This window comes from Idiotropiscis lumnitzeri, chromosome 7, assembly GCF_059441095.1.
Source record: "Idiotropiscis lumnitzeri isolate Australia: NSW breed Sydney's pygmy pipehorse chromosome 7, RoL_Ilum_1.0, whole genome shotgun sequence".
NCBI lineage: Eukaryota > Metazoa > Chordata > Actinopteri > Syngnathiformes > Syngnathidae > Idiotropiscis > Idiotropiscis lumnitzeri.
In genome coordinates, this window is record NC_142397.1 from 14914296 (window position 1) to 14941971 (window position 27676).

General features: G+C 41.0%; 2 protein-coding genes across 4 annotated transcripts; both read right to left on the minus strand.

The window, feature by feature from the left end:
• Window positions 1-247: 247 nt before the first annotated feature.
• On the minus strand, window positions 248-18302 carry mmp28 (matrix metallopeptidase 28). 2 transcript variants are annotated; one of them, XM_088300875.1, is made up of 8 exons: window positions 17977-18302; window positions 15107-15183; window positions 14522-14721; window positions 8861-9082; window positions 7418-7663; window positions 4530-4682; window positions 2698-2865; window positions 248-2605 (listed from the first exon to the last, which is right to left on the minus strand). In XM_088300875.1, exons 1-8 carry the CDS (start codon window positions 18082-18084, stop codon window positions 2211-2213), a joined length of 1569 nt encoding a protein of 522 aa, XP_088157001.1. In that variant the 5' UTR covers window positions 18085-18302; the 3' UTR covers window positions 248-2210. The 2 variants fall into 2 exon arrangements, with proteins under 2 accessions (XP_088157001.1, XP_088157002.1); XM_088300876.1 differs by lacking the exon at window positions 17977-18302 and adding an exon at window positions 16318-16523.
• Window positions 18303-18523: 221 nt separating this feature from the next.
• On the minus strand, window positions 18524-26965 carry taf15 (TAF15 RNA polymerase II, TATA box binding protein (TBP)-associated factor). Of its 2 annotated transcripts, XM_088300878.1 has the most exons (16): window positions 26801-26965; window positions 26077-26110; window positions 25959-25992; window positions 25783-25873; window positions 25602-25674; window positions 25354-25472; window positions 25078-25273; window positions 21080-21114; window positions 20542-20574; window positions 20273-20382; window positions 20024-20153; window positions 19848-19943; window positions 19707-19776; window positions 19534-19619; window positions 19297-19441; window positions 18524-18904 (listed from the first exon to the last, which is right to left on the minus strand). In XM_088300878.1, exons 1-16 carry the CDS (start codon window positions 26808-26810, stop codon window positions 18865-18867), a joined length of 1302 nt encoding a protein of 433 aa, XP_088157004.1. In that variant the 5' UTR covers window positions 26811-26965; the 3' UTR covers window positions 18524-18864. The 2 variants fall into 2 exon arrangements, with proteins under 2 accessions (XP_088157004.1, XP_088157005.1); XM_088300879.1 differs by lacking the exon at window positions 21080-21114.
• Between the last annotated feature and the right edge of the window lie 711 nt (window positions 26966-27676).

A 27676-nucleotide genomic window follows, 5' to 3' on the forward strand; every position in this document is an offset into this window, starting at 1 on the left:
GTAATGATGTCAAATATTATTTGCTGCCTTGTTAATCAGTGTTTTCAAAGTGTTGATTCTTGACCTTCAACACCAGACCATATTCATGGATTTGTACTGTCTATTGTTCTCACTTGCATTTGCTAACCCGTGTTAAACTCTGCATCAACAGGCCAGGATTGTACATGTCCATCAAATTGAAGACTCAAATAACTTATATTGTTGTAGCAACTTGTGTTGACTTAAAGGAATCATCCAGCCAGGATGGTCCATTTTTCAATAACAAGCTCAATTTATATATTCCTCGATCAGGAAAATACTTGCTTGCATTTGTATAATGATTTCAAAACTGCCTCCTAAAATGGGATGTCACTTGTATAGCGCTTTTCTAAATAAGGGATATGGCCACGCCTCCTCTGCGCCTTCCATGTCTGGTGGGGGGCACGGGTATGTAAATACATTGCTAATAATGTCAAAATCGTGGGACCAACCGGGCCCAAAATGTATGTAGACGTCTCTATTTCGGCCCACTTCAACCTCTGAAAACTTCACAAAACGATTCACCTTTCCATGCTTGACTCAAAAGAGAATGAGCAAATGAGCGGCTTACGTCCAGTTTCTGACGTCTCGTCTGGTTTCTTTAACACAATGATACACAAACGCAATGCGTTCTGCGAGGGTTTTCATAAGGTTCATTGTTCATAGGTCGTTTAGATATTACAATTTCATTCATAAGCGTTAGCTTGGCATACCTTTTCATCAAGGCCACTCAGGGAGTACGCCTACACCACTCATCCGAAAATGACACGCCCAGTGCAGCCACACTTTGCTGTGGAGTCAGCCTCCTCGCTGGAACTTTTGTGCTCTGATTTTTTTTTTCTGAAGTCTTTTTATCCATCCATCCATTTTCAGAATTTTAGTACTTATGTAATTTTTGACATGCATATCCTTTATGTAAGTGCTAATGGATAAGTGGATCAAGTGTCTCTATATGTGCAGTCCTCACCATTATTCAAACATGGCTTCATCTGCACATATTTATAAAGTATTTGACTTCTCTATTACTTTAAATACAGTGTTTAAGAAATGTAAACCAAGGCTGTTGTTTTCTTCCTGAAGTCTTTTCATGTACAGGGGATTCTCGGTTTTCGAATTAGTTATTTTCCTATGGTGCCACATGTAATTTTAGTCTTTCACTAACCCACGCTAATGCAGTAGCGAAGTTGTAATTGCAGTAAACATTTTCATGAAAAGAAATACTTTTATGTCATAAATATAAAACAATAAAATGTACAAGCAGTAAGTACGGTACTAGGTGAGCGTGTCCTTTTTGTGCCCCAGCAATGAGTTCGCTCTGGCCGCAGATCACAATTCCAGGCGTGGCTCAACTTAGACGTTTGACTCCTCCACATGAATCCCAGACACAAGTGTCTTCTTTTTTCATTTTTCCATGTCCTTGGCGGCTTTAATGATGCGCCGTCTTTTGATGTCATCTTTTTTAAAAATACGTAATTTCACAGTGATAATTACAACGCATCAAATGTCCTATATACAAAACTCATCCATACAGGGAGTGCGCCCTCTGTTGGGTACATGTGGTGCTACACATTTTACTAATTTCTAAGCGGAAGACGTCTTTTGCCCACAACTTTGGGAGCCAATTGCTTAGACACTCAAGACCACCATAAAGTCCCTTATTTCAGTTTTTGTGGCTCTACAGCCCTCTGTTCCAGCAGAATGGACGATATAGGGCCGTTTTGATCACTTCCGTCAAAGAGTTCATAGTTACGCCCTGACTGCCTGAGGGTTGAGAGTTTGTAATTTTCAATGTTCAATAAAGCGTTAAAAAAAGTCAGCGTGACGACACTGTTCTGCTATTCTTGTATCATGTATATTCTCTGGTATCTATTGTAAATGTATTGAATTGTAAATGTGTTCTAATGATCTGCTAATTTATATAACAGCATATGGAAAGCGCTTTGTTACAGTTCCAGTTGTTTTGAAATGCGCTTATATAAATAAAATCGAATTATAGGACGGCGCATCAATAGTTTAACCCAAATGAAAAAGTAGGCGCTGAGAATCATGTGGGCGGAGTCAAACATTTAGGTTGAGCCACGCCTCGAACAGCGCTCTGCAGCTGGGAGTACAAGCTTGAAATTGCTGCTTCACATCTTCCAAATGTCCAGAAAATAAGACAAAGAAGCACTGATTAGCGCTTGTTCTTCTGGTCAAAGAATGTCATTGCTCCGAGAAGCTTCACGACAACCAGTCCAACTCAGCTCTTTGGCCCACTGGCCCACTCTGGTGACTCGGACTTTCACTGGGTCAAACCTCCAGAAGTGGCGCTCCCTGAAAAAGTAGAGACGCCCATCCGGACGGCTCAGTACCCCGTTGGTACCCTGCGGCACGCCTACCCAGTCTTTAAGCTTGCGGGGGTAGTAGGGCTCTCGGCTCAAGGTTTGCAGGTTGAGAACAAAGTAGCGGTAGCCCTTAAACAGTACCATGTGACCCAGAGGGGCGTAGAAGAAGGCACAGTCTGGGTGGCGAGGTAGGCCCACATCAGTGCTCTGCCTGGGGAAGCCTGTGTCAAGTACTTGGCCCGTGTAGCGCCACATACGCTTCCCTGACGGAAAGATAAGTACTCCATTCAAGCATGCGTAACAGCCGCGACACCGTCTCACATGTATCATGAAAAAAGTAAAAGAGGAAGAGTACCTTTAAAGAAGTACCACTTTGCGTCCAGAGGTGAGAAGGCGGCTGCCTCGATGGCCGCCGGGAGATTAGCCCAACGCTGATGGAGAGGCAGCGGGCCGCTCACGCGCCCCTCAGCTGACACACTCCAGTACACGCTGCCTCGGAACACCAGCACTGTCCCGTTTGACTCTGGATTCAACACAATAACAACTTGGGAAACAAACTGGGAATGGCAGCTGCCTTCAAAGACCCTGAACAGAAAAATAAACTAGTCTCAATACAAAATGTTTTAATCTAACATTGATTACTTAACTTTTATACATCATCAATATCATTGTATAGGCAGAATATCAAGATACAGCTCTTCTAGATTTCATTATGATGCATATAAAGTGTCATGTGACTTGGTTTAACCCAGCCGGTATCACACAAACGCATACAGAGACCTGCGTTTACAATGTACTGCGACAACGTAACCTGTTTTGTGTTAGTCGGAACACGCAGTCGCATGAAAGGCCTCCAGTAACACAATTCAGGAATGGTTAACATCATACTGAAATGTGCTCATATTATATCATTAAAGGGCAAGTCACACCCAATTTTCTTTACAATAATATGTTCTATGCGCCTACACTAGTCTAAACACGGTATTCTAATTAATATTTAGTTTGTGGAATACGAGTGAAGCAGCAAAATCCCCCGTTTGACATCACAGATGCTTAACAACAAATCACAACTCAGAGCTCATAAAATCAGTAACGTGTCATAGTGTGTGTGTGTGTGAGAGAGAGAGACATCATTTCAGTAGTGTGTATGAGAGTGGTTTTAATATATATGGGAAAAAAACATGCGGTACAGGTGTCATGTGTGAGAAAAAAAACATTTGTAGTTTGTATTTCAGTAATGTGTGATAGACATTTTCAGTAGTATATGAGTATCTCTGTTGTGAGGCGGGAGTTAATTAAGTTTCAAGAATGATGACCCTGGTGGGCCCTCGTTTTGTAGTGTCACCTACCCAATAATAGAATCAGAATTATGGTTAAAAAAAAAAACCACCTAGGCCATAAATATAAAGTGGTACCCTGTGTACCTTTTTTGGTAATATTCTCCAAATGTTATACGTCAAAACCACTGTAATTAGCATTTTTTAGGACTGTGTGATTGAAAACGACATCACTAAATATTACCAGCAGAGGGCGCACTGACATTACGTCAAACCCAATTCCAAGTCAGGACGTTGGGTAAAACATGAATAAAAATGGAATGCAATAACTTGCAAATCATTTTAAACCAACCAATTTATTTGAATATACAACAAAGACGAGATTGTTCATGTTCAAACAGATTAACTCAATTGGTTTTCTTTGTGGCTGTGGAGGGGTGACTCATTTTTCATTTGACGCCGCAACACCAAAACAAAGGCGGGCCACGGGCATTTTTACCACTGCGTTACATGACTTATCCTTTTAAAAACACTCAAAAACATTTGAAAAATTTGTATACAAATAGCTTTTTTGGGTGGAATTCTTAACAATTCTATCCAAAGGGTCAAATCCAGGTCCAGAAAGTAAAAATACCTGCCGCAGTTTGGCTTTAACCACAGGTGCTTTTACAACGGGCAGGTAAACAAGCTCTTGAGACAGAAAAAACAAAAAAAACGCAATCATCAGTTTGAACATTAAATTGTCAAATCACTGGACGTGGGGTTTATCTATAAAATAGTTCAAATGTATTATTCATACTTCTAAGAATTAGATTAAGACCATAGAAGGCAATGCACTTGTGTTTTTCAACAACAATCATGCTGCAAATGGATAAATGTCATTGCTGTCTCATTCCCAGTCATGACTTACCCACAGTGATGGCATCAAACACACCAGACAGGCAGTAGAGAGGCAGACCGCCGCTCTCGTCGGACATGTGGGCGTCCATGAACTCCCACTCCTGCAGCGCGGCGTGCAGCGCCTCACCCGGAAGTCGCACGAGCCGATCACCTGGCGGCTTACCTGAAACACGGCGTGGAAAAAAGGACAAAAGGCGTTAAAAGGCGGGAAATTTGGCATGGATGCTGGAAATCTGATGACTACAGGTGTGACAAATATGTGATGTCATATTAGTGCATACCGTAGGCTAGAAGTTCCGCTTAATTAATTAACTTTACTTTTAACTTTCACACACTGATAAATGAAGCTTCATGTAGCACTTGATCATTTTTGACTCCTCTATCTGGCGCTCTTGGTTTCAAGATACTGTGGAAATGTAATACATTTCTATTACACAAGCCTTTATCTTTAAAGAAAGAGTACCATCTAGAGGCGTGAAAAAAAAATATACCATTGCCTCATGAAGCTCATTTTTCCATTACTACTCGCAAGACAATATGGTCTGCTGATTGCTTGTCCAAAGCCACACATTTGTGTGCCAACTCACAGTAAAGGTTAGTACTTAACATTGTCTTATAAGGACAGTAATTCTCAGTACTGCACACATCCTCCATCTTTTATTCTACTCGGTTCAATCTGGAGGTCAGAAACACACAAACGGTCGTATTTTTTCCATCGCCTCACATCTGTGTTCCATTATTTCTCATATGCGCACATGCATAGCTGGAAGCAGCTGTAACATGTCCACTGCTGTGCTTCTCGTCCTTGTCAGTTTACATTAACATGGAAGCAGCCGCAGTGTGCACATGCGACACCATGCACTCACTATTACGAGAAAGTGAAAATCAACTTGGATGCATTTTGTGACAAAAACAAAAGCCAGCAACGGGATTGCTCCTGAACACAAACTTAAACCGCACACCTTCTGGATGACACATCATGGAAAAATGTGAAATGGCTTGCTTTTAAAGCGGGGGATGAAAATGGGTTGTTTCCAAATTTATTATAATAATATAACAAAGTAATATACAAAATTATTTTCAAAATATTTGTCTTACAGATTATTAAATAATAATCACATTGAGGTTAAATCAGCCATTCTTGAAAGAAACAAAGAAAATCAGTGTGGTAAACAATCACTCATCAGCAGTGTGAATGAGTAGAGTGTGTGTTAGGCAGGTAGACCTCACTCAAGGATCCAGGTCCCCTCTTGGCAATTTAAAAAAATAAAAATAAAAATGAAAATAAATCACATTTCAAGGAACATTTCAGTTAGAGACCTTAAAGGAAAAAAATTCTGGTCATTTTTGTTTCATTAAAATGATCAGAAATAAGGATTCACTCTTGGCCAGTCGAGGCTGATAGTGCACGTGCATGCGTGCATCATAATAGTGTCAACATGTCATAAAATTACAGTTTTAACTGCGGACAAAATGACAGACAGACAGACAGATAGACGGATAGAGATTTCTATGAAGGTGCCTCAGGGCCACACACATTCCACAGAAAGCGGAGCAGCTGTGCAGCTATTCTTTATATTTGTTATTCTGGTGATGTTTCGATGCAGAGGCTGTTTATACAACAGCTTTTTCAAGTGAAAACACATCTAAACTACGATGTGTTTGGGTCTCTTTGTTGACTGCTTACTGGTGTAAGCTTTGGAGACTGAAAGCGCAAATGTTTGTGGATGTTTTTGAAAACAAGTCACTGACTGTATAGGTTCGCTCGCCAGGCAGCTTTGGTTGATTTTGCGCTCAGCGACAGTGTGAGCAGGAGTGTGAATGGCTGTCTGTCTCTATATGCTAAACGGGCTGTCACTTGCATGTGCCCTGTGACAGATTGCCAACTGACATCTAGTTACTCATGACTCTGAACAGGACGTGCAGTCATAGAAAATGGATGTTTTTGAAATGTATGTTCTGAAAGCAGAACATATCACATACAGTATAACAATTGTATGTCATATGTATCACAGGGCAACAATGTCTCCAGACTTCAACTCATTATAAAAACTTGTATAGGGAGAAGAATGTTTCCCAAGTGGCAGTCAAGGAACATGTAGGTTTTACCTTAGAGTGTTTCTGTAAAGAAGAATGGGCCAAAGTCCCTCCTGAGATTTTTGCAAGACTTGAGACTGATGACAAGAAACATCTCAATTTTATTTACCCAAAAATAAGACCACTAACGGTGAATGTCGATGACTTTTAAAGGAGAATTATACAGATCAAAACTGCAGATCAGCAAAAACAATCAGAAGGCCAGAAAGGATTTTTCGAAGAAGTACAGCGTTGAGCCACCAAAGTTCTGGACCAAAGTTTTATGGACTGATGAGACCAGGATTAGATTAAAGTGATGGATAGGCTGAAGTATGGAGAAATAATGGATCTGCTTCTGATTGAAACCACGAACGTTGTGAAGCATGGTGCAGGTAATGTCATGGCTTGGCCTTGCATGGCTGCTTCTGGAACAGCCTCACTAGTCTTTATTGACAATGTAACTCATTATGGGAGCAGCCGGACGCCGAATCCCGAAATCTACAAAATTCTGTTTGGCAATTTACAAAAAAATGCATCCACACTAATGAGAAGCTTCATCATGCAACAAGATAATGACCCAAAATGCACTGCTAACAAAATAAAGGTCTTAGACTGGCTAAGTCAATTACCAGACATTAACCCAATAGAGCATGCATGCATTTCACCTCGTGAATGGGAAACTGAAGGGAGAAACTGAAACTGAAACGAAATGTTTCAGAGAAACAAAGGACAAAGACAAATGTTGATGCTTGTTGTTGTAACCTAAGCATACACTGACCGAGCGGCAGTTGCACTCAAACTGTGAAACGTGCATCATCTCACCGTACAGCTGCTGCACAGCCAGGATGTCGTCCCAGCTCATGACCAGACTGCGGCTCAGCCTCCTGTAGTACGGCGACATGAGAGCGTGACGCACAGGCGAGTGCTCCAAACCCAGAGTGTGTCCGATCTCGTGGGCCATCACCATGAACAGATTATGGCCCTTATGTCCGTTTAGGGTCCACCTCTCAGCCTTGTCAAAATGGGCCTCACCTCGGCGGGGGAGGAAGGCGTGAGCCAGGGTTCCCCCTGAAAAGCAAAGACGACACCCAAGGTCACGTTTTCACCCTTTCATTTTGCTTCTTCGTGGACAGAAAAAGATGGGCAGAGAACAAAGTTTATTTGAGAGGGAAAAAAAAACTCTGATAATTTGAGAATTAAGTCAGAATTTTTGCGGCGGAAGTATCACTTTGTAGCCACAATTCATTGTCATATTATAAAGTTCTCTTTTTCTTTTCCGTTTCGGCCCAAATAATCATTTCCAGATGAAAGCTTATTCAGTATTATATTTTAATTCTATGAAAAGAATAGCATTTATTGAAAGTGGGAATGAGAGAAGAGCAAGGAGCAAGAAGAGCTCTGACTTTCTTTAAAGGTGTCACTTTAAAAAAAATGGCTTTCTATGAATTTGCAGATCTTATTTTGCATAACCAGTTCAAATGTGTTCTTTTTTAACGAGGCAATTCTTCGTTTTGTCTGAATCACCATCGCTCTGGAGCATTGTAAAGATTTCCCAAAACGTTAGTTGGCAAAGCGTTATATAATGAGAAATGTATCCAGTGGAAAAAAAATGGACACCTGGTGCATGAAAAGAGATCTGATATTCTGTCAGGAATAATCCAATTTCTCAAAATTCTCAGTCTCACCGTTTCAAGTTGTTCTGTCCTTTGGGCTTCATAAAATAAATATTTCATTTTTTCCAGAACAATAAGAGTGAAAAGGGATCATTTATGCAGGCACTCAGACATCTTGTAAGCTCCTCAAATACTTTCAATAAGCTTTTTGGTCTTTTGAGAAGTAGGTCACATACTTGTTCATTTTTCTCAGGATAAATTACAGTTTATGATGGCATACTGCATATGCTGTATCTTCGGTTTCAAGTTCCAATCCCAGAACACTAAAGCAAACAAACACCGTTGTATTATTTGATTCCTTCACTCAGTAAGAATGGATGAGAATGGATAAAGAATAATCATTGCTCATGTGCCATTGCATGCTGGTTGCAAATCACTGGACTGCGGCTTGACCATGCAGGGTTCAGTTTGTTTTTATATGTAAGGAGTTTGGTTCTTTACCTGCACAATACGTTAAGTGCCTTGAGATATTTATTGTAAACAGAACTAAAACTGACTGTAGTGTATAAAATCTAAATTCAGAAGACAAGTAAATTCCATCCACTGCGGAGGTTCGGGCAATTTTCACGAGGAAATTGACTTTGTCGCAGACCTGGCCCGTCAAAGGCGTTGCCGGCCCCGTCGTTGTGGTCACCCTCGTAAAAGGCCAGCCGGATGTCCGCGGGCCCATCGGGGGCCTCCTGGAACGCCAGGCCAGACACGTTGCTCCACAACTGGAAAGCGGCGCTCACTGCCAGTCGCACTGAGCCCCGAGACAGGTGGCTGGGCCAGTTCACTATCTGGTAGGCCAGGTGATGCTTGGACCACTTGTCAGCTACACAGAACACACACACACACACACAGACGAGAAATGTTTGTGGAATATGAGATAAACAACCACGTGTTTTTAGCCATGTCACGGGGCGGCCATTTTGCCACTTGCTGCCAACTGAAAAATAGATTACAATAGCTCAGAGGTCAGCTAACAACCAATCATGGCTTCAGAAAACAGGTGATCTGTGATTGGTTGTTACCTGAAACCGTGAGCAACAGCGATGTCATTTTCAGTCAACAGAAGTGACAAATGAGCCTCCGGGCAGTAGGCGGGGCACAACCGAGACTGGTTGCCTGCCAATCGCATACCAAGGGACAATTTTGAGCGTTCAATCAATCTACCATGCATGTTTTTGGAATGTGGGAGGAAACCAGAGTACTTGGAGAAAACCCACGCAGGCACAGAGACAACACGCAAACTCCACACAGGAAGGCAGGAGCCCGGAATCGAACCCTGACCTATGAGGCAGACGTGCCAACCAGTCGTCCACTGCGTCGCCGACACTTAACTCATATTACACACATGTAATATTAATCAGAGTGCCATGTTTAGACTAGTGAAGGTGCGTAGAAAATATCATTGCAAACAATTTAGGGGAGTTGACTTCACCTTTAAAGCAATAGTTAATGCATAAATGTCGAATTAATCGTAATCGGACTAATGGGGGGAAAAAGTGCCGAAAATTAGAAAAAAAAGTGACCATGGTATTAGCTGTAATATACAAAAAGGTGATAATGGGTGTTTTTATTCGATATGAGTTTTAATGTGGTTTTAACTCTTAACATCTGCCTCACCAGGAGTCTTTCCCGGGCAACATTTGGGCAAGAGGTCCAACCTGGACTGATGTATTTTGAATACAGCATGGAGACAAACGACTCATATTCACACTAAGAGATATTTTTTCATGAACCAACAAAGCATGTTTTGGGGAAACCAGCGTATCAGGAGAAACTACTCTACTGAGATTTTGCTCTCCCAATAATTTATTTCTGTCAAAATAATATCAGGGTTATTGTAATGGACGTGACTTGACTCAGACTCCTTCACATTTTTTAGATGGACAAAATAGCCGTCTGGTTGGTCAGCCAACAGCGTGGTAAACAAACTTTGGTTTAACCAAACATCGAGAACTGGCGTTCGTTGCAATGACTTAAAAAAATACAAACAAGCATGACGCAACCTACAGATTCCAATTTTGGACACATATGGTACCGAGTTGACTTTTGTTCGACATTGCAGCGGCCCCACAATAAGAGGCAATTTTTGGGTCGTTTATCTGCACGTACGGCTAATAAAGCAAAAAAGGTCCATGCCATCTGAGGGGAGTGTTGCATGAGCATAATAACATTTCTCTAATATTGTGGTTCTGAAATAATGTTTTTCTGTTTTAAGATTTACTCTTGAGCTCATCTGGACTCAACCTTGATGAGGTGGACTTGACAAGAGCCCTGCTAAGTATTGCTCTCTTCTTTTTATTTGTACAAGTCGAGACTGTATCTACTGCCTGTTGTTTTCAAGCAGAGCCACAATTTACAAGTTCAAATGATATATTATCCGTAAAACCACTGAGTAAATGCCAACTTGCCTGTGTCTTTTACAGCTCACACATACTGTAAGTGCATTTGGTCGGAAACAAACCAAACACTTATCTGTTTATGCAGATACGAACGCGAAGGAAATGCAGTAGTACATTCAACCGCTCTTTCATTTAAACAAGTAATCCGGCAGTGTACACACAGGAATACACAACGAGGCAATCTGCAACAAGAGCAAACACAAAAACGCAGCCAGGCATGCAGTACACAGCACACAGACACAGCGGCTGCATGACAGGAAACAATCTTTAGATACGCAGGCGAAACTTTTTGGGATATCCAGCATATGTTGTTGCTGATTTACTCTTTAAAAAACAAAGAAAAAAAGTACATCAAGACTCAAGTATCTCAACTGAACATGGCTGATATGTCCACTAAATGTGACTCTGGCAGTTGTCAAGTGGGATGGCGGAATGACGTAATGTCGGCCCTCGTATGGATAAACACAGTCCTCCTTTAAGGGTAGCGGAGGCTGATATTAAAATGACCTCATTCAAGTACACTATAACTAAAATCCGGCAACTTCTACTTTATCCCTCCACACTGTTTGAAATTCTTACTCGCCGACCACAGTCGTTTGTAACCATCGAAAACCGCAATACAAAGATCTGTTTTCTTGGGGGGTGGTTCATTTCGAAGTGACAAAAACATTTACTCTCAAAAAGGTGTCATCCAATTGCTGCATGACAAAAAAAAATACGAGATGGTTACCTCACTGAAAAAATACAGAACAACACCGTATTTGTTTCCTAAAGAACAAACACAAGCTACAAAGTGACAGAAAAGGGGGCACTGGGAAACGTACGTTATTTATGATTTGAGAGCAGGCGCCTTCTCTCCCACCGCTCCATATTAAGAGGTCCCAGTGGACAGCTGAGAGGCCAGGAAGTCAGATACACACGACATTCCTTCACTTCCCTTTTGGAAGCAATTGCAATGATGCCCGGCGTTGCGACGGTGTTGTTATCTCAGGCATTAGGAAGTGACCACGATGAGCAGATAACAAAAGTTAGCGTTTGTGTACAAGCTGACAGGGTTGCTAGTGCTGAGGACACCAGTTGACGCGTGTGAACGTAACGTACATAATTTTGTTGGAAAGGAGAAAGGAGAAAAAACAATGCACTGAGAAAATTTTCACTTATCCGCCGTTTTAAATTTGGCTTTAGATTTGATAATATTTACATAGGCATGGATTCTGTCACTGAGCTAAGACATTTGTTCACAAGTTATTAATATTTATTTTAAACAGCGGAGACAATTATTTTCTAAACAGCAACAAGAACAAGAAAACTACCATTTGTCTTCAGTTCAATTTATTCTTACTCTATTTTCAGTTCAAATGAATTCATCCACCGTATTATACAGTTCGATTCTTTGAATTTAATGTAACGGGACACATTGCGTTGTGACGAAAAGTACTTTTGATCTCTAAGTATTTCTAAAAGCAAGTAGTCCTTCACTTTGCCTTATGTACTTGACTTTTAATTGGAGACCATGAGGATCCATACATTGGCTCAACTGGAGTTGTGTACTCTCTCCTCTTCTGATTAAAAAAATGACTCATGCGCTTTAGTTATCATTAAACGAATGAAAATTATATCGTCACATATTATTATTATTATAAATCTAATGAGAATGATTAAACATTTAGGGCTTTATTGGCAAATCTCTCGTTCAATGCCACCGGCGACTCTAATAGAAGATAAGAAGGCTTGCTGGATGGACAAATTTACAAAATATTGCATCTGTAGAATGAAATTTCTTTTCATTCCGGTGTCAAATTCCCCTTGTGAGATGTGCGATACAAAAACAAGCCAGAGGTTATAGCTGATGAGGTCATGGCACCTGTTAAAACTACACTCTCTCACAGTTACCCCGATCACTCTCGTATCGAAAACTTGAGCGGTGGAATGTCAGCTCTGTAAATATTAGTGGGAACGTCCAGAACAGCACACAAGTCAAGGTTTGTTTTGCTACTTGTTCAGAAGCGGTGGCAGCGATGAACGTGACACTAGGATTTGCTACATGCTGTTATTCTCTCCCCCCAAAAATTATTGACATTATTTGCACTCTGCAGAGTGCTTTGACATGACGTCAGATTTCTTCTTCTTCTAAGACATGTAGGTGATTATGTGGGTGCTACCCAGTGTTCAGACTGGCACGCCACAGTTGAATTAAACGGTGACGTCAGAACAAGATGACAAATTGTGTTGCTGGCTAAACAATTAAATGGTTAAAGGTATTCCAAGATGCAACTTGAAGCACTGCTGTGTAGATTCGTTTTATGCATTTTGTCGTATTAATTGAAAAGAAGTTGAACAACCACATATTTTGATTGGGACTTTTGTTGTGTTTCATTTTATTTGTGTATTTATTTTAATTAATTTTATTGCGTGTTCTACACAGATAAAAAAAAAAAATCGTACAAAATTGGCATTAACGACACGCAATTGTCAGGGAAAATGTATTGGGATATACAAGTCTTTCTTTAAAATGATCTGTCATTTTCTTTTTTTTTCGTGAAATGTTATGCATCAAAACTACTAGAGGTATCGGTGATTACACAATCCGCTACAATTAACTTGAGGGACACATCTTGCCGGTAAATCTCAATTCTATCACATGCACAATGAAGAGTGTATTTCTTCCGTGCATTACAAGTCATCATGGCATGTGTGGACACAGAGACAGTTGAGCAAAACTGTCAGTGAGTTGTGGATATGCTTGCCAGATGGAACATGTCAGGTACCAACATGAAGAGGCGGCGGCACACATCAGCCGTCAGTACATTCCCCAAACATTAGCCAACTCTTTACGTGCCACTGAGGAATGCGCGACTTCACCCATCACAAGGCTGCAGGAACAAGCAGAGAAAAAAACGCTGGTCTCCAAGACAACCACACTCAAAGGGCACTCCCAGAGGGATGTAAGGAAAGACAAGGAGGGCATGAACGCTCCAAGCCATTCTCATGAGATATTATTTGGATGTTGCGCAAAAAGTAACACAATGAAGTATATTTATTTATTTTTCAATGTGACACTTTAACACGACAATTTTTACAGCAAGTCCCAATGAAAGAGTTCCATTTCTAATATCATCACACAAAAAAACTGAAGTAAATACTGATTAATAATTTCATTACAGGATTAGAATTGAATTGTTTCCATCTTGGGGGGGACAATCAGAGCAGAAGGGGGGGGGGGGCAATCATCACAAATGTTACTTGAAGTGCTCTAAAGTAGCAACAGAGGACTTCATTATTTCAAAGCGTCCGCAAGAAATTTGGCATTTTAGGGCCATTCCTAACTGCTGTTAAACACAACAGTGTTTAGCCACGTTAAATTGCACTGACCTTTCCAGCCGTAAACGCTTTTGCAGCTGTGTTTGAAGCACAACATTAGAATATTTCCCTAAAGGCCAGGCTATAATTTAGAAAAAAAAAATCATTTAGGAGGAGAATCAAAGTGCTGTAGCAATCAGGGAACCCCTGGAATACTGCTTGAAAATTTGATGGGTTTGTGGATCCTCTCATATCGGTCGCTATTGTAAAGTGTGTTCATTTATTTTTTTTTTTTTTAATGGGCATAATCTGCATGATTTTAACCCCGAAAAGACAATATTTAGAGATTATTGACAAGCCAAAAAATCTGGCATGATGCAAAAGGCAACATGAGACACTGGACTATCTTTAATTACAACCCTCAGCTCTGTGAAGTCATTTTCGTTTACAAAGGTGGACCCGCCCTGGTAACTACTAAGCGAGCGCTCCAGTACACGGCATACGCGCACACATTGCAGGACAACATTGGCCCACGCACATGAGAAAAGAAACAAACATGTCACCTTTTACTGCAGAGCGTGTCCTGCGACGCCTCGATGGTCTTGCTGCAGAACTCCTTGTAGTGAAGATGACGTTTACCCTCTGGGCCCATACCTGCTGGCTGCCCTTATCCGACACGCCACAGCGCGGCGCCGCCATCTGCCTCAGGGTGGCGCTGTCTAATTCACCTGTCATAGGTAAGCGTGACAACCGCTGGAATTCTCTAAGGAGAGAAACGGGCAAATGTTTGTATAACGTCGCATTCCTCACGTACATTGTTGAAATAACACTTTAGATTGGCGAGAACACGGTGGACTAGGGGTTAGCATGACATGACAGACAGTTCTGAGAATCAGGGTTTGGGGTTGGCATGTTTTCCGAAAAACGTGCGTGGAATGTTAATTGATTATTCTAAATGATCCAAATGGGTTGTTGATATGGTTGTTTAACCTTTTTGTTTGGTGGTGTTCCATGAGATTTGTCTGATGGAAAATATGCAAGGTTGGGAAACAGCGAGCAACACCCCCTGACTAAAACAGGGTACCATTTGGCTTTCATCGGCGCAGATAAATCTGTCACATTACATCATGATTGTGTAAGGAACCTACCGGATTGCTGACTGCATCTCAGCTGCATTGTGGATGAAGTTGTCTTCAGGAAGGTAGCCATATTTTTCCAGAAATGCCTGCAATTGATAACATGATCACTAAAATAAACACTAATTATGTTGCTTACTTCTAAATGTTTGGCTTCCAATTTCATTCCACTATTTCTGGAAAATTTAAGTAAACAAAGCGAGAATTGATGATTCCCCCAATCGGAGTTTAACATTATGTCAAATGGTCATCTGCTTTATGGTGTGAAGCCAGACCACCCACCCATCCTTGGCATACCCCAACCCTTTGAGTATTGAACCGACCAATTATGAAAGCATGCAAACATGATGTACCGTAACTTGGTACATGGTGAAAGACAGCGGTGCATTGAGTTTGACATCATGATTTGTTAATCACAGTGCTTGTTCAGACACAAGCACATTCTGCGTGATTACAGATGCGTTTGAAGGTGGAAGGAGAATTAAAATGGAATGGATGCCAGAAAGGAATGTGCAATATATGTGTCACTTTGTCTGCCTACATGCAAAGAATGATGCCACAGGGTATTGTTTAATGATGCGGAGAAGTAAAACTAACACATGCAGCAGTGTAAAACCACAAGAGAGACAATCGAGGTGTGGAAAGCCAAACAGAGTGGCTATACACTCCACTGTTGAAATGCCAGACTTTTGTGATACAAAATAAGACCAAAATAAATCATTTCAAAACTTTTACCATTAAATGTGACCTTTCGTACAAGTCAACTGAATTTCAAAAATATATTAATATTTTTTTGGACAAAGTGTGCAAAACCACCTATCTTGATCAGTAGTAATTAATTAGTTTAACTGGGAAAAAACACATTGGAGCTGAAAAGTACACCTCTCTATTTATACATTTCACTTTGATGGCAACATTTTAAACACACGGATACATCCATGATGGGTCCAACGAGACGTAATGTGTAATTTACTGCTGGACAATATATAAATAAAGTAGGATTGTATAATAGACACGTTTTGGACAACTAGGAGGACAGCAAGTGAGTACATATATATATACCCTAATAAATACCTTACCAATGACAACGTAAGAGACCTACCCACTATAACTTGTGGTCTAAGTACTTGCAGAATAAATGGACGAGGTAATCTCACTGTGGGTCATTTCCAGCACGACAGAGAATCAAATTTAAAACAATAACACAAAGCTAATAACCACACCCTATATATCTTATTATTCTTCCAGCGTCGATGAGTCTTGTCTCTACTCCATATCTGGTGTTCTGCCAAAATGTCCTGCCCGTGCAAATCGTCCTACCCGAGGCTGATTAGACAGTCGCACAATATTTTCGGTCTCTAGATCATCTGGCTCGTACATGTATGGTCCAATGAACATAAATCCAACAAGGTCCTCCTCCCCCAACTCTTCAAATACGTGGATCCCCTCATATACGTTTCAGATTTTGCTTTGTGAGCAAATTTCTCACTGTCTTAATACACTTTCTATTTTTTTTTTAGCTCTGCCACAGTTGTCTTGGAATGACGTCACACTTCTGGATTTGTCGCTGGCAGAATGTCACTTAGAGAAAATGATTATTTTGTCAAATATATCAAATTAAAAAAAAATTCATGCTTTATTATTTGTATTGTGCGTAATTACTTTACTAGTGACACAAAAAGATTTAATTTGGCATTTTCTAAACTTAATTCAAGCTAGGTCTTTATTGCGAGCAGAATCCGCGCTCTTAAATTAAGCCCCCAAGACACTGGACCGTAGCAGCACTCTCATCCTCAAGGTAAAAGGCGGACAAGGTAATAGGACAAATTAATTGCAGAATTGTCCACACGTGCGTAATGAGCGAACGACATGGCAGGCATGGTGCTGTCTGACGAATTTCCTGGTCTACTCGTTCTCCAAAGTGCATTTTGTGCCATCAAAAGACGACCCGGCGTTGCATCTTTCGCATCAAGTGGAATTTCACTCGGTAGATTTAGTTTATTGAATTGGATGGAAACGATATGGCTTCGCCCCCCAGAATTTATGTTATAAATGTGTGCGTGTATCATTGATGTCTAGTCCAACGTTTACACAAGTCACTTTTATTGCGTAGTGTCACGTTCAGTGAATTACGATGGTGGCCAGTTTAATTTTAAACTCGAAGTTATAAAATGTACATGAAACATAATACATCTTAATTTACATAGCGCTTTACTGTAATACTTAGTAGCAGTGACTAACATGCGCTTTACAGACGATTTAGCAAGTTATCAAATTAAATACATACAAAATGTTACCTTTTTACCGCTGCAAGTGACGTACATATGTGAAGTATATATATGTGAACTCGTGAAATAAGAGTCCATACCCACCAGCACACACTCAAACCCAATAACACATTGCAGAACTTCACCTTTCCCTTATTTTTTTTACCTTCTAACAAAAGCTTCAGTTTTTATGGGTTTTAAATTGTGCACAATGTATTTAGGCACACCGAGCTGAAAAAAAGCCGATCGCGTGATGCAGCCACCACAATGCACAAGACGTGATGTTCGTTGTTGATGAGCAGAATTGTCTTTGTATACAACCGGAGCGAGTAGAAAGATATTGACACCACCCAGTGAGGTAAATTAAGAGTTTTAAAACTGGACGGGTGTTTTTTTTCCGCGTGATAGATAGTGTTAATGGTCTCAAGAGCATGTACATTTCCAGTTGGTAGCGGTTAGGTACGGCCCAGGAGAGTTCCAAAATTGTTAACAGGGTGGCTTGGTTCAAAATAAAGTCACATAAATGTCAGTCATTCGGAAACGATCAAATCCCACCAACTTCAAACATAGACGGTTGACTTTAAATGCTATTCTCCAAAAGAACGTCAGCAGTACCTCTGGGTCGAGCAGCGGAGAGCCGCAGGCAGTGCGCGCGCTAATTAAACAGGTCGCAGCCAAGATCCAGGCGAGCTTCACGTTACTTGCAGTCCGGTACCGTTTCATCGTGAAGTGGCACGTGTTGGCATACGGAGCATAACTGGGCAACAGACGGACCTTTCAGGACAATGGTGGTTGTGCGATTCGGTTACGAGGTGGACAGCGTTTCATGTCTACGGTCTCCATCCCGGTAAGCAGCGACTCGAGCTGCAGTCGAGGAAGGCGGGAGAATGATTTGACAGGCACGCCCCCTTTCTTTGACACCTGCAGCCTTTCACGTGAACCTGAATAGAACACGCGCTGTGCTCCCGTTACACAGCTGTGCTCAATCGACTTTTAACCCTTGCCACGTACTTTCACTTTGTTGATCCAAAATGATCTTGATAATTTTGAGCCTAACAAAATCTTGGGGCGAATTATAACTAACAGCTTCAAAATCTATATATTTTTTTTAATGATTCCATTTTCTACCAAGTACTTTAAAACAGAGTACTGAAGACAAAAAGAAAGATCACAGTTTAATATTTGTTGGGGGAGGAGAAACAAAGTAAAACATTTTATTCCGTTCATACAAAACAATGGTACAAAGTCTACCACACACCTGCACCTAGGACTGAAAATTAAAAGATGTACAAAGAAATAAAACAAATCAGTTTGAACACATGCCACAGCCAGTGAGTCCTTGTCAGAGTATAAACTGCCTCACAAATAGATAGAATAATATTCATGACTCGCTGCAGTCTATGAAAAATGGGCACAAGTCAAAATGTGTGTTTTATCCCACTTTGACAATGCTCTGTCTATTGAGAACTCTGCGGCTGGAGTGATGTCCGTCTGCACTACACTTTAATATGGCCGCTCTCTTCTGTCATCCCTCCGGTCACCTCTGCAAGACAGATTATAGAATCATATTAATAATTAAAAAAAGCTGACAAAAGAAGTGTAAACTATCAATCCAAATGCATGCTGCAGCTTTATTTTCACAGACAGCTGCCATCTTTTATTTCAGATAATTGTCATGACGTGAACTTTGTACATGACTTTCACATTCCACACAAGAGCAGACAATACTAAAAATTGCTGCTTTTCATATAAAACACCAACTTGAAAACAGTGTTTCGCTAAGCTTAACAATCAAGTGGATGCCCTCTGCTGGCACCCTAAAATGAACCTACATAGATCTTATATTATGATTACAACTTAATATATTTTTTAAAAAATGCATAAAATAATTTGATAATCTGATAGCCAATGGAGAAAATACAAATAAATACCAACCTTCCTCCCATTTTGTACCCTCCTCCATATCCACCACCACCACCACGGTCACCACCATAGCCGCCCCGGTCTCCACCACGGAATCCTCCACGGCCGCGGAATCCACCCCCTCTGTCACCACCATAACCACCTCTGCCTCCACGATCTGCAACACAAGTGATTGCAATCAACTTTGCGCATGTGCATGCATGTATCCAAAAGGGAAAATGACGATTGTAGGAGAAAGGAATTTGGCACCTCCAAATCCTCCTGCATCTCCCGGTTTGGGGGCACCACACTTGTTGCACTCTTGTCGCCGTGCAAAATTCATGTTGCCACAGGAGCTGAAGGCAACATAGACCACAGGAGGAGTTGAATAAAATCAGAGATGGACATCAGATACGCACAGTTGTCGTCCATTGTAGACAAACCTGTTGGGGCAAGGCCAGTCTCCTCCCTTCATGTCAAAGCTGGGACCGCCACCGCCGCGACCTCTGAAACCTGAGACAATAAAGGGGAACATATTAACAGTGAAGGCAGATGTGACCTGTTTGTTAACCGCTTCTACCGACCTCCTCTTCCTCCCCCACGTCCTCCGCCCCGCTGTGTGAACTCAGCTCTGCGGGTGGCAAATGATACTTTGATGGGTTTGCCATTGAATTCTTTGCCTGCGATGACAAACGGGAGCAGTTAGACGACATTGTATGATCGGAATATTAGCAACCATATGTTGGTCGAGTGCCATTACCATCAAACCAATCAATGGCAGCTTTGGCAGAAGGCGGGTCATCAAAGGAAACTGTAGCTTCGCCCTTAGGCTGGCCCGTGGCCTTGTCAGAATAGAGGTTGATCATTGGCTGACCAGTCTTCTTGTTCACCTGAAAGTGACAAAGATCCCAAGCTTCAAGCATCAAACAGTTTCAACACCACTCACACACCAGTGGAATACATTTAGGACAAGAGTCGTATCACCAGTGTTGAGCAACCAACTCAGTACCTTAATAATTCCAATTTGCTTGAAATAGTCGCCCACTTCCTGAACCGTGGCTTCTTCTCCCAGGCCTTGGACAAAAATGGTGTTGTTGTCAGAGTTGTCCTGGTCACCAGCTGTGGCGAACAATGCAAACAAATTCTTTAGTAGAGATTAAATAGGACAACACAAACTTCTGTAAATTACCAATGCTAATTTTGTTCAAAGCAAACTCCATCTTATAATTTGTGATTTTGATCTGACATTGTGAGTGCGGTCAATCTGATCATATTTACCCGAGTCATCCCTTGAGCCATAGTCTCGAGAGCCTGGAAAACAGGTAAGAGGACGAAGAGCACATGAGCAAGGCATCTGCTACATCAGTCATCTCATTTTACATCAATCACTTCCTAGCAGAGTATAACAATATAGAAATTTAAGAAAGTTTGTGTTTACAGCTCTGTTAGAGGTTTTCATACCGTAGGCTCACAGTCACCATTCAACGAGAAACACTCATTCCGCTTTTTTTTTTCTTTCTTTAAACCACCATCTTTTCAAGTTCTAGAAAGTTTACCTCTTCGTCCCGGGAACACCTGCCACAATAATAAAGCGTTGTCTTCATGCAACCATTACCCATTATTTTACATCTCAGGCCCCATGACTGTTACCGTATCTGTAGACTAAAGAGAAATCCAAATAACAGTAAGTTGAATCCCTTGCAGTCTTGGCATGAAATTGGTGGCATTCAGAGTTGTTTTAGCCCCAGTTTTCCTTTTGTTCTAACTCAAGTTTTTTTCCTCCCCCACCGACACAGTTCTGATGCTCGTCACTTACCACCGAAATTTTTGAAGCCACCACGGTCACCACCTCTGCAGAGGAAAAATTGGAGAATTGATGGCTTTTCCTTTGTCCCAACCGAGAGCTCAAAGCTCCCCTACATCCCACCAGTTTGCACTCCTGCCAGGGTGTGTGACTATGTGGAACGTCTCACACGAGGAGTGTTAGTCTTTGACAATTATCAGTGGACAGATGACCAGGTAGTTCGGACACAAGCAGACGTGTAAAGACTATTATCACACGTCGCTTGGTCACAAGACTTTAACCAATTGATACTTGTTGCTGTTTTCCATCCAAAATAAATCATTAAAAAAAGAAAGAAATTAGATGGTGTTGAAATAGCAAGGTGAGGCAAATTTGTGTTTTAACATGAGGGGCCAAATTGGTGAGTAGGGCTTGATACGCAATCTTCCACTGAGTGCGGTTTTGACATCCTTTAACTGAGGTCCTTGTTATAGTTCAATCACTGTCAACACCTGTAGTATAAAATGTAGATCCATGTTAACAGAACACACATGTTGGCCATTGTCAAACATACAATAGTTGAATGAAACCTGTTGAATGCGAAGCAGCTGACGACGTCGCTCCAGGTCTAACCGCAGCGTTTCAGCCAAGAGTTCCTTGTTCAAAAGCTACATGATCCTCAGAACACGGACAGACCAAAGTGTTTCACTCACACTTCCTCTCTAGATTTGATGGAACCTTGAAAGGCTTAGTTATTGGCATGTTAACGCTCCTCCTTGTCCGCGCAATTTGCTTTTTTTGTGCATATGCATCCTTGTGTCAGTGTTTGCCAACACACACACAGATAAAAAAAATTATAAAGAAAATCTTGAGAAAAAAAAAAAAACTTCAACCGTGACCCGGCATAACAAAACGAGTGAACTAAGACGGGGATTCCAAGTTACGAGGCAACAAGGGTTCATTTTTTATGTCCAACTACCACTTTCATTAACTCTTATTTTTATAAAATGTTCAAAAAACGCACTTTATAAAACTTACTGAACAAAGAAGGTAATCCTCTCAAAATATCTAATCCCCAAAAGATGGCAATCAGTAAACGCTGATGATTCCCTTTTGCTATTTTCATACTCATTTTAATAATTCTACATTAGGGACTAAAATTAGGATGGGAATCAGCAGGATTTTTTTAATAAACAACCTCCTTGAACTGTAGCAAAGATTTCATGATTTCAAAAGACTGGCCTCTGATTAAGATATTGCCATTCATTCAAGTATTTGCCAGTGTGGTGTACTAACCCGCCAACCTGCTGTGCCTATGCGGCAGCTATGTTGGCATATGGCCGATGTTCCCATCGAAGGCGACGCATGGACATTGGAAAGTTGTAACTTGCTTATTTCTCATTTTGTAAACGTCAATAGACACCACTTGAAAAGCCCCAAAGTAGTGGTGGGCGATATGGCAAAAATGTATCAGAATTTAAAAAAAAAAGAAAATTAAATCAAAATCACAATTCTGTTTTTTTAAACTCCTATTTAGACTCATTTGCACATTTGACAATTATCAACATATCTAAAATGTATGTAAAACCCTCAAATAAATACAAAAACTAACATTTTAAGCCAACTAAGCTTTCTGAACAGGTTTTAATTTAAAATTAAATGAGCAGTGAACATAAACAAAAGCTAACACGTCAACATTAAAACACTGCTCATAGCACAGGTCTAGTAGTTTGAACAGTCTTTCAAAGCATCCGTTTTCTTTCCACTATTTTAATAGGAATCATCTCTTTCGCAAAGTAATAAGTCACTGCCTCAGTTACTTCTTTCCACCGCAAGCTTGTTTTTTTTTCCCTCATATGGCGTACCCTTGTTCAATGACAGTTACCGTGAGTAGTGTTGGCTTGGGGCTGACTGCTGCCTGCGGCTGTCGTGTGTCTGATCTCCGTTTGATTTGACCGTCGCTATAGTGTTTTGAGTGCCGTCTCCACAAGTGATTATGCAAAAGCGCTCGCCGTGTTGCCATCCGACGACCGAACGTAATCTCAGCAAATAACTTTGCCAAACCCAAACCAAATGCACGCCAAGTTTCCTTTCAGGACCAGCTCTGTTTTGTGGTGACTTTCCGCTATGGCTACCCAAACAAACAAATAGGGATGAGGGAATGTCACGTAGGGTGCACAGTGCTTGCTGTGATTGTTTGGTCGGGCATGTGTCAGCGGCTCTGAGTCACAACAGAGTTTAACGGTATAGGCAACATGCCCTATAGACGATGTCACAGCCTTTTGAGATGGTCAACAAGTTAAAATCCTTAACGATCTAGTATCGTCATATCGCCCACCACTACCCCGAAGTATACGTTTATCTGTGAAAGGTACTCCCAGTTTCCTTGTAAGAATTTTATGGTATTGTACACAAATGGATGCAGCTCCAAATACCAGCATCCTTGGCAATTTGGGTTTCTTGCCATCTGCATGCGACAGACTCAGCTAATTATTGTAGCCATCAGCACGAAGCTGAGAGGGGGCATGTTACCATTTCTTTTTTAAATATTTTACTTTTTATCTGTGGTGACGTCATGTAGAATAATATGATTAGTGTGGGGCAGCAGTTGAACTATCATTGGAAAGCTAAGATTTTTTTTATTACAGAATTTCTGAAATAGGTGTCACTGTTGAGTCATTTTGCCATGCCGGGTCACAAATGATAAATAGTCATTTCTCACATCCCGAATTGCTGACAGTTAACTGGTGATCAGACACATGTTCTCTTGTTTGGGCACATTTAACCATCTGGACAAAAATAGAACACTAAACTGTTCACATCTACTGGGAGCCTTGTGCAAAGTCAAAAACTGTTTGGCGCTTCACAGAAATGAGACAAAAGACTTTTTTTTTTATATATATAAAAATTAGAAGTAGTAGTCCAGGACTCTCTATGAAGAGAGAGGATTAAGTGTGCATTTTATATGATTGTATTATATTCAAATAAGGCACACATTGCATATGCCCATTTACCATCAGATGAAATTCCTGCCAAATCCTCAGATTTGCTTAATGAAATATTAAACGCTTCCCAAATCGAAAACGTGTGAAGAGTGTTCCACAGATTGTCTTCCATGACAGGCATTATGTCTTATTCCATGTTGATAAAACTCCTGCATGAAGTTGTAGTCGTGACAACCGTTTTACCAAACATTCCCATAACACCCTCACAACTAGTTTAACAATTTCTAAAATGCAGCAATGAATAAGTCAGCAGTTTTGAGTGTGAAGTGACCATTTAACCTTAACAAGGTATAGAATACAGAGGGTCTCGAGGTTACAACGGTCCCGACGCGACAGCTCAAGGTAAAAAAAAATGTCACAAATATGTTGCCACATGCATGAGAAGGTATAGATATTCCCTGCCATACTTAACAAATTACCATTAGACTGGTTCATATATAAAGCCTAGAAGTATTTTTCAAACAAATATCGTTGCAACGTTAAGGACGGCGCGAAATTAGTTTACACAGCAACACGAGAAGCACTACCAGTTAAAAATTAAATATACTTGCAGTTTCTCATTTGATTAACTTATATTTACGGACCAAAAATTTTCTCCTGTAATTTGTATTGTCATACAGCATTAACTTAGGTTGTTGACAGATTATGGAGCTTTCCTATTTGTGTACAAACTCAGGTTAATTGAAGAGAACTCCGTCCTAAACTGAGGACCCTCTGTATACAAGTTAAGAATATTAATAGATCCACATAGAATTCAGGTTTTCGGGCTTAATGTAATACATGCTGCTGATTTGAAGTTTGATGGATGAACTTGTGTGCCATGTCACAAAACATTAAAGTACCTTCAGGGTAGCGGCACTGAGGACCCTCTGTATACAAGTTAAGAATATTAATAGATCCACATAGAATTCAGGTTTTGGGGCTTAATGTAATACATGCTGCTGATTTGAAGTTTGATGGATGAACTTGTGTGCCATGTCACAAAACATTAAAGTACCTTCAGGGTAGCGGCACTGTGCAACTTACCCCATACCAGGATGTCCGCCTCTTCCACCACGGTCATAGCCACCACGCTCATATCCACCACTGCGGTCATAGCCGCCACGGTCATAGCCGCCTCTGTCATAGCCGCCACGACCCCGGCCTCTGTAACCACCGCCTCCTCCTTCTGCCCGGTCTCCTTGGTCACGGCCATACCTGCCACCTTGACCACCACTTTCGCCTATAACATTTGCAGAAAGACAAATAAGATCTGCTATTTTCTAGTTACATGGCAACCTACAAAACATTTTACTTATTTACCTTCACTCCATCTTCCATAACCGCCACCGCCTCCGCCACTGCCACTTTGTCCCTGGCCAAAGCCATCTCCGCTTTGCCCTTGACCACCGTAAGATGACTGTTGTCCATATGACTTCTCGCTGTACCATGAAACAAATGAGTCAGTTAACAAAACAAGTTAGTCAATCATTTCACTTAATGTATAAACGCAAGTCAAAGGGAAAAAAAATAAAAGACTATCTTGTAAAACATGTAATTAACAAGCTTACCCAGATGACTCCTGTCCATAATTATCATAGCTCTGTTGCTGCCCATAGCTTCCCTGAGACTGGCCGTATCCCTCTGTCAAAAAATATCAGATTGAAAAAAAAATAAAAAACCTGCCTTTATTATCATCAAACAAGCCGTCAATCAATCCATACAGTTTTCACACGAATCATTATACAACACCTTGTGTTCCAGCTTGTTGACCACCATAACCACCATAGCTTTGGCCACCATAAGAACCTGAACCATTTCCTTGGCCTTGGCCACCATAACTCTATAACATAACAAGGACACATTAGGTACGCATTTTGGAACATATCTACAACAGAAAAAAACAAGGGGAAAATGCTGATTTTTACCTGTCCACCCTGCTGACCGCCATAAGAGCCATAACTGGAAGACAATTGTGAGAGAATTCAGTATCCGTAAAGGTTTGAAAAATGAAGGGAATAAATGAATGCATCAATGCTAATTTACCTCTGTGAGCCACTATGTTGTCCATAACCCGAATCTGGAAGAACGGGATGATGGAAACATATTTAAAAATAAAACAAAAAACAAAAAAATATGGGAAAAAAACATGGCTAAGGGAAAGTTCTTCACTGGAAAATTATAATACAAGTCAAGCGGTGGCTGAGCACGCCTTCATTCACGCTGTTCCGGTGAAAATGGCGGTCAAACGTGGCTACGACTAATCCTTGGATTAACGCAGACGTTTTCATAACAGAAAATGAACACTTTGAAACAAAATACGTATTCGAACCGATGGTGGTTCTTTGATTATGCTGTCCGATATCATCAGTTACATTATTGTGCGATCTCGAATATTTGCATCCACCTGCGTTGACTTTAAACGGGAGACAACGGCTGGGTTATAAACAAAGAGACATTCATGCAGAGCATCGCGCGCCTCAGGCCAGTTAAGATCGCGAACAACTAAATTGCCAGACTTGATATTTAATGTGAATACGCACATTGACAATGGCAGACAAAGACAGCTGTGAATAGAACTAACACAAAATGATGAACCAACAATGTTAGCCGGCGTAGTTTAGCAATTCAACATGACAAATCCAGGAAGTAGACGGCCCCCAACGTTAGGCCTCGCGGCGAGCAGACGAGTTAGCCACTTATCTACATTTTGAACTCACGCGGAATGAATCAATCGGCATTTCATTAAAACAAAGAATGAGCGTCTTACCGGTGGCCATTGTGTTAAAGCAGACGGCGTGGTTCTCCAGATAATTTATATAAAAATAAAAGAAAAGATCCTCCAGCAAGTGTGTGACAACGCCACACGGTTTGAGTGCTAGGCCAACTTGCTGCACTTCCCTTATGGACACTCTTCTTCTACCACTTCAGGACAGCGTCAGATATCCAAATTCCTATTGTTTTATTGCCCCCTACTGTTGAAGCGCTGTAGCGCGCCCCACGATCATTTTCCATTCCACCCAGGTCAACCATCCACACTAAGATGTGCAGCAGCGTATTGTCTAGTGTTATTGAACAACTATTAGATTCACCCTCCAGATTCGCATCTGGTCTCAAGTTGAGATAGGCTCCAACTACGGGCCCCTTATAAGGATGAGCAATATAGAAAATGGATGGATGATGGAAGAAGCGCCTTTCAAATAAGGGAAGTTAGCATAAAACCAACCCATTGGAAATGCTTCCATATTTCACACATAATACCTGGCATGTGTGTAAAATGAAAGAATATGGATATGGTCAGTTAAACTCCTCTGTATTAAAACACATTCAGTGAGGTACAGAAACAAAAGGTCAGGGCCCAGTATCAGCAATATCTCCTTGGGACATTCTCCAATCAGCATGATAAGTATGGGAAATTGAATCCAGCCATCTTCTACTGTATAATACTGCACACAATCGGGTCATATGTGCCCATTTCAGCTGACAACGTGCAAAAGCCGAGGTTGCACCATGGGTTGCTCGTCTGCCAATTGCAGAGCACTTATTGCACATAAATAAATACAATCTATACATATTGGCTTGTAGTGCAAGACTTACCCCAAACCTACCACATTTAGATCCATAGTTCACATAGTATATAAGTGTA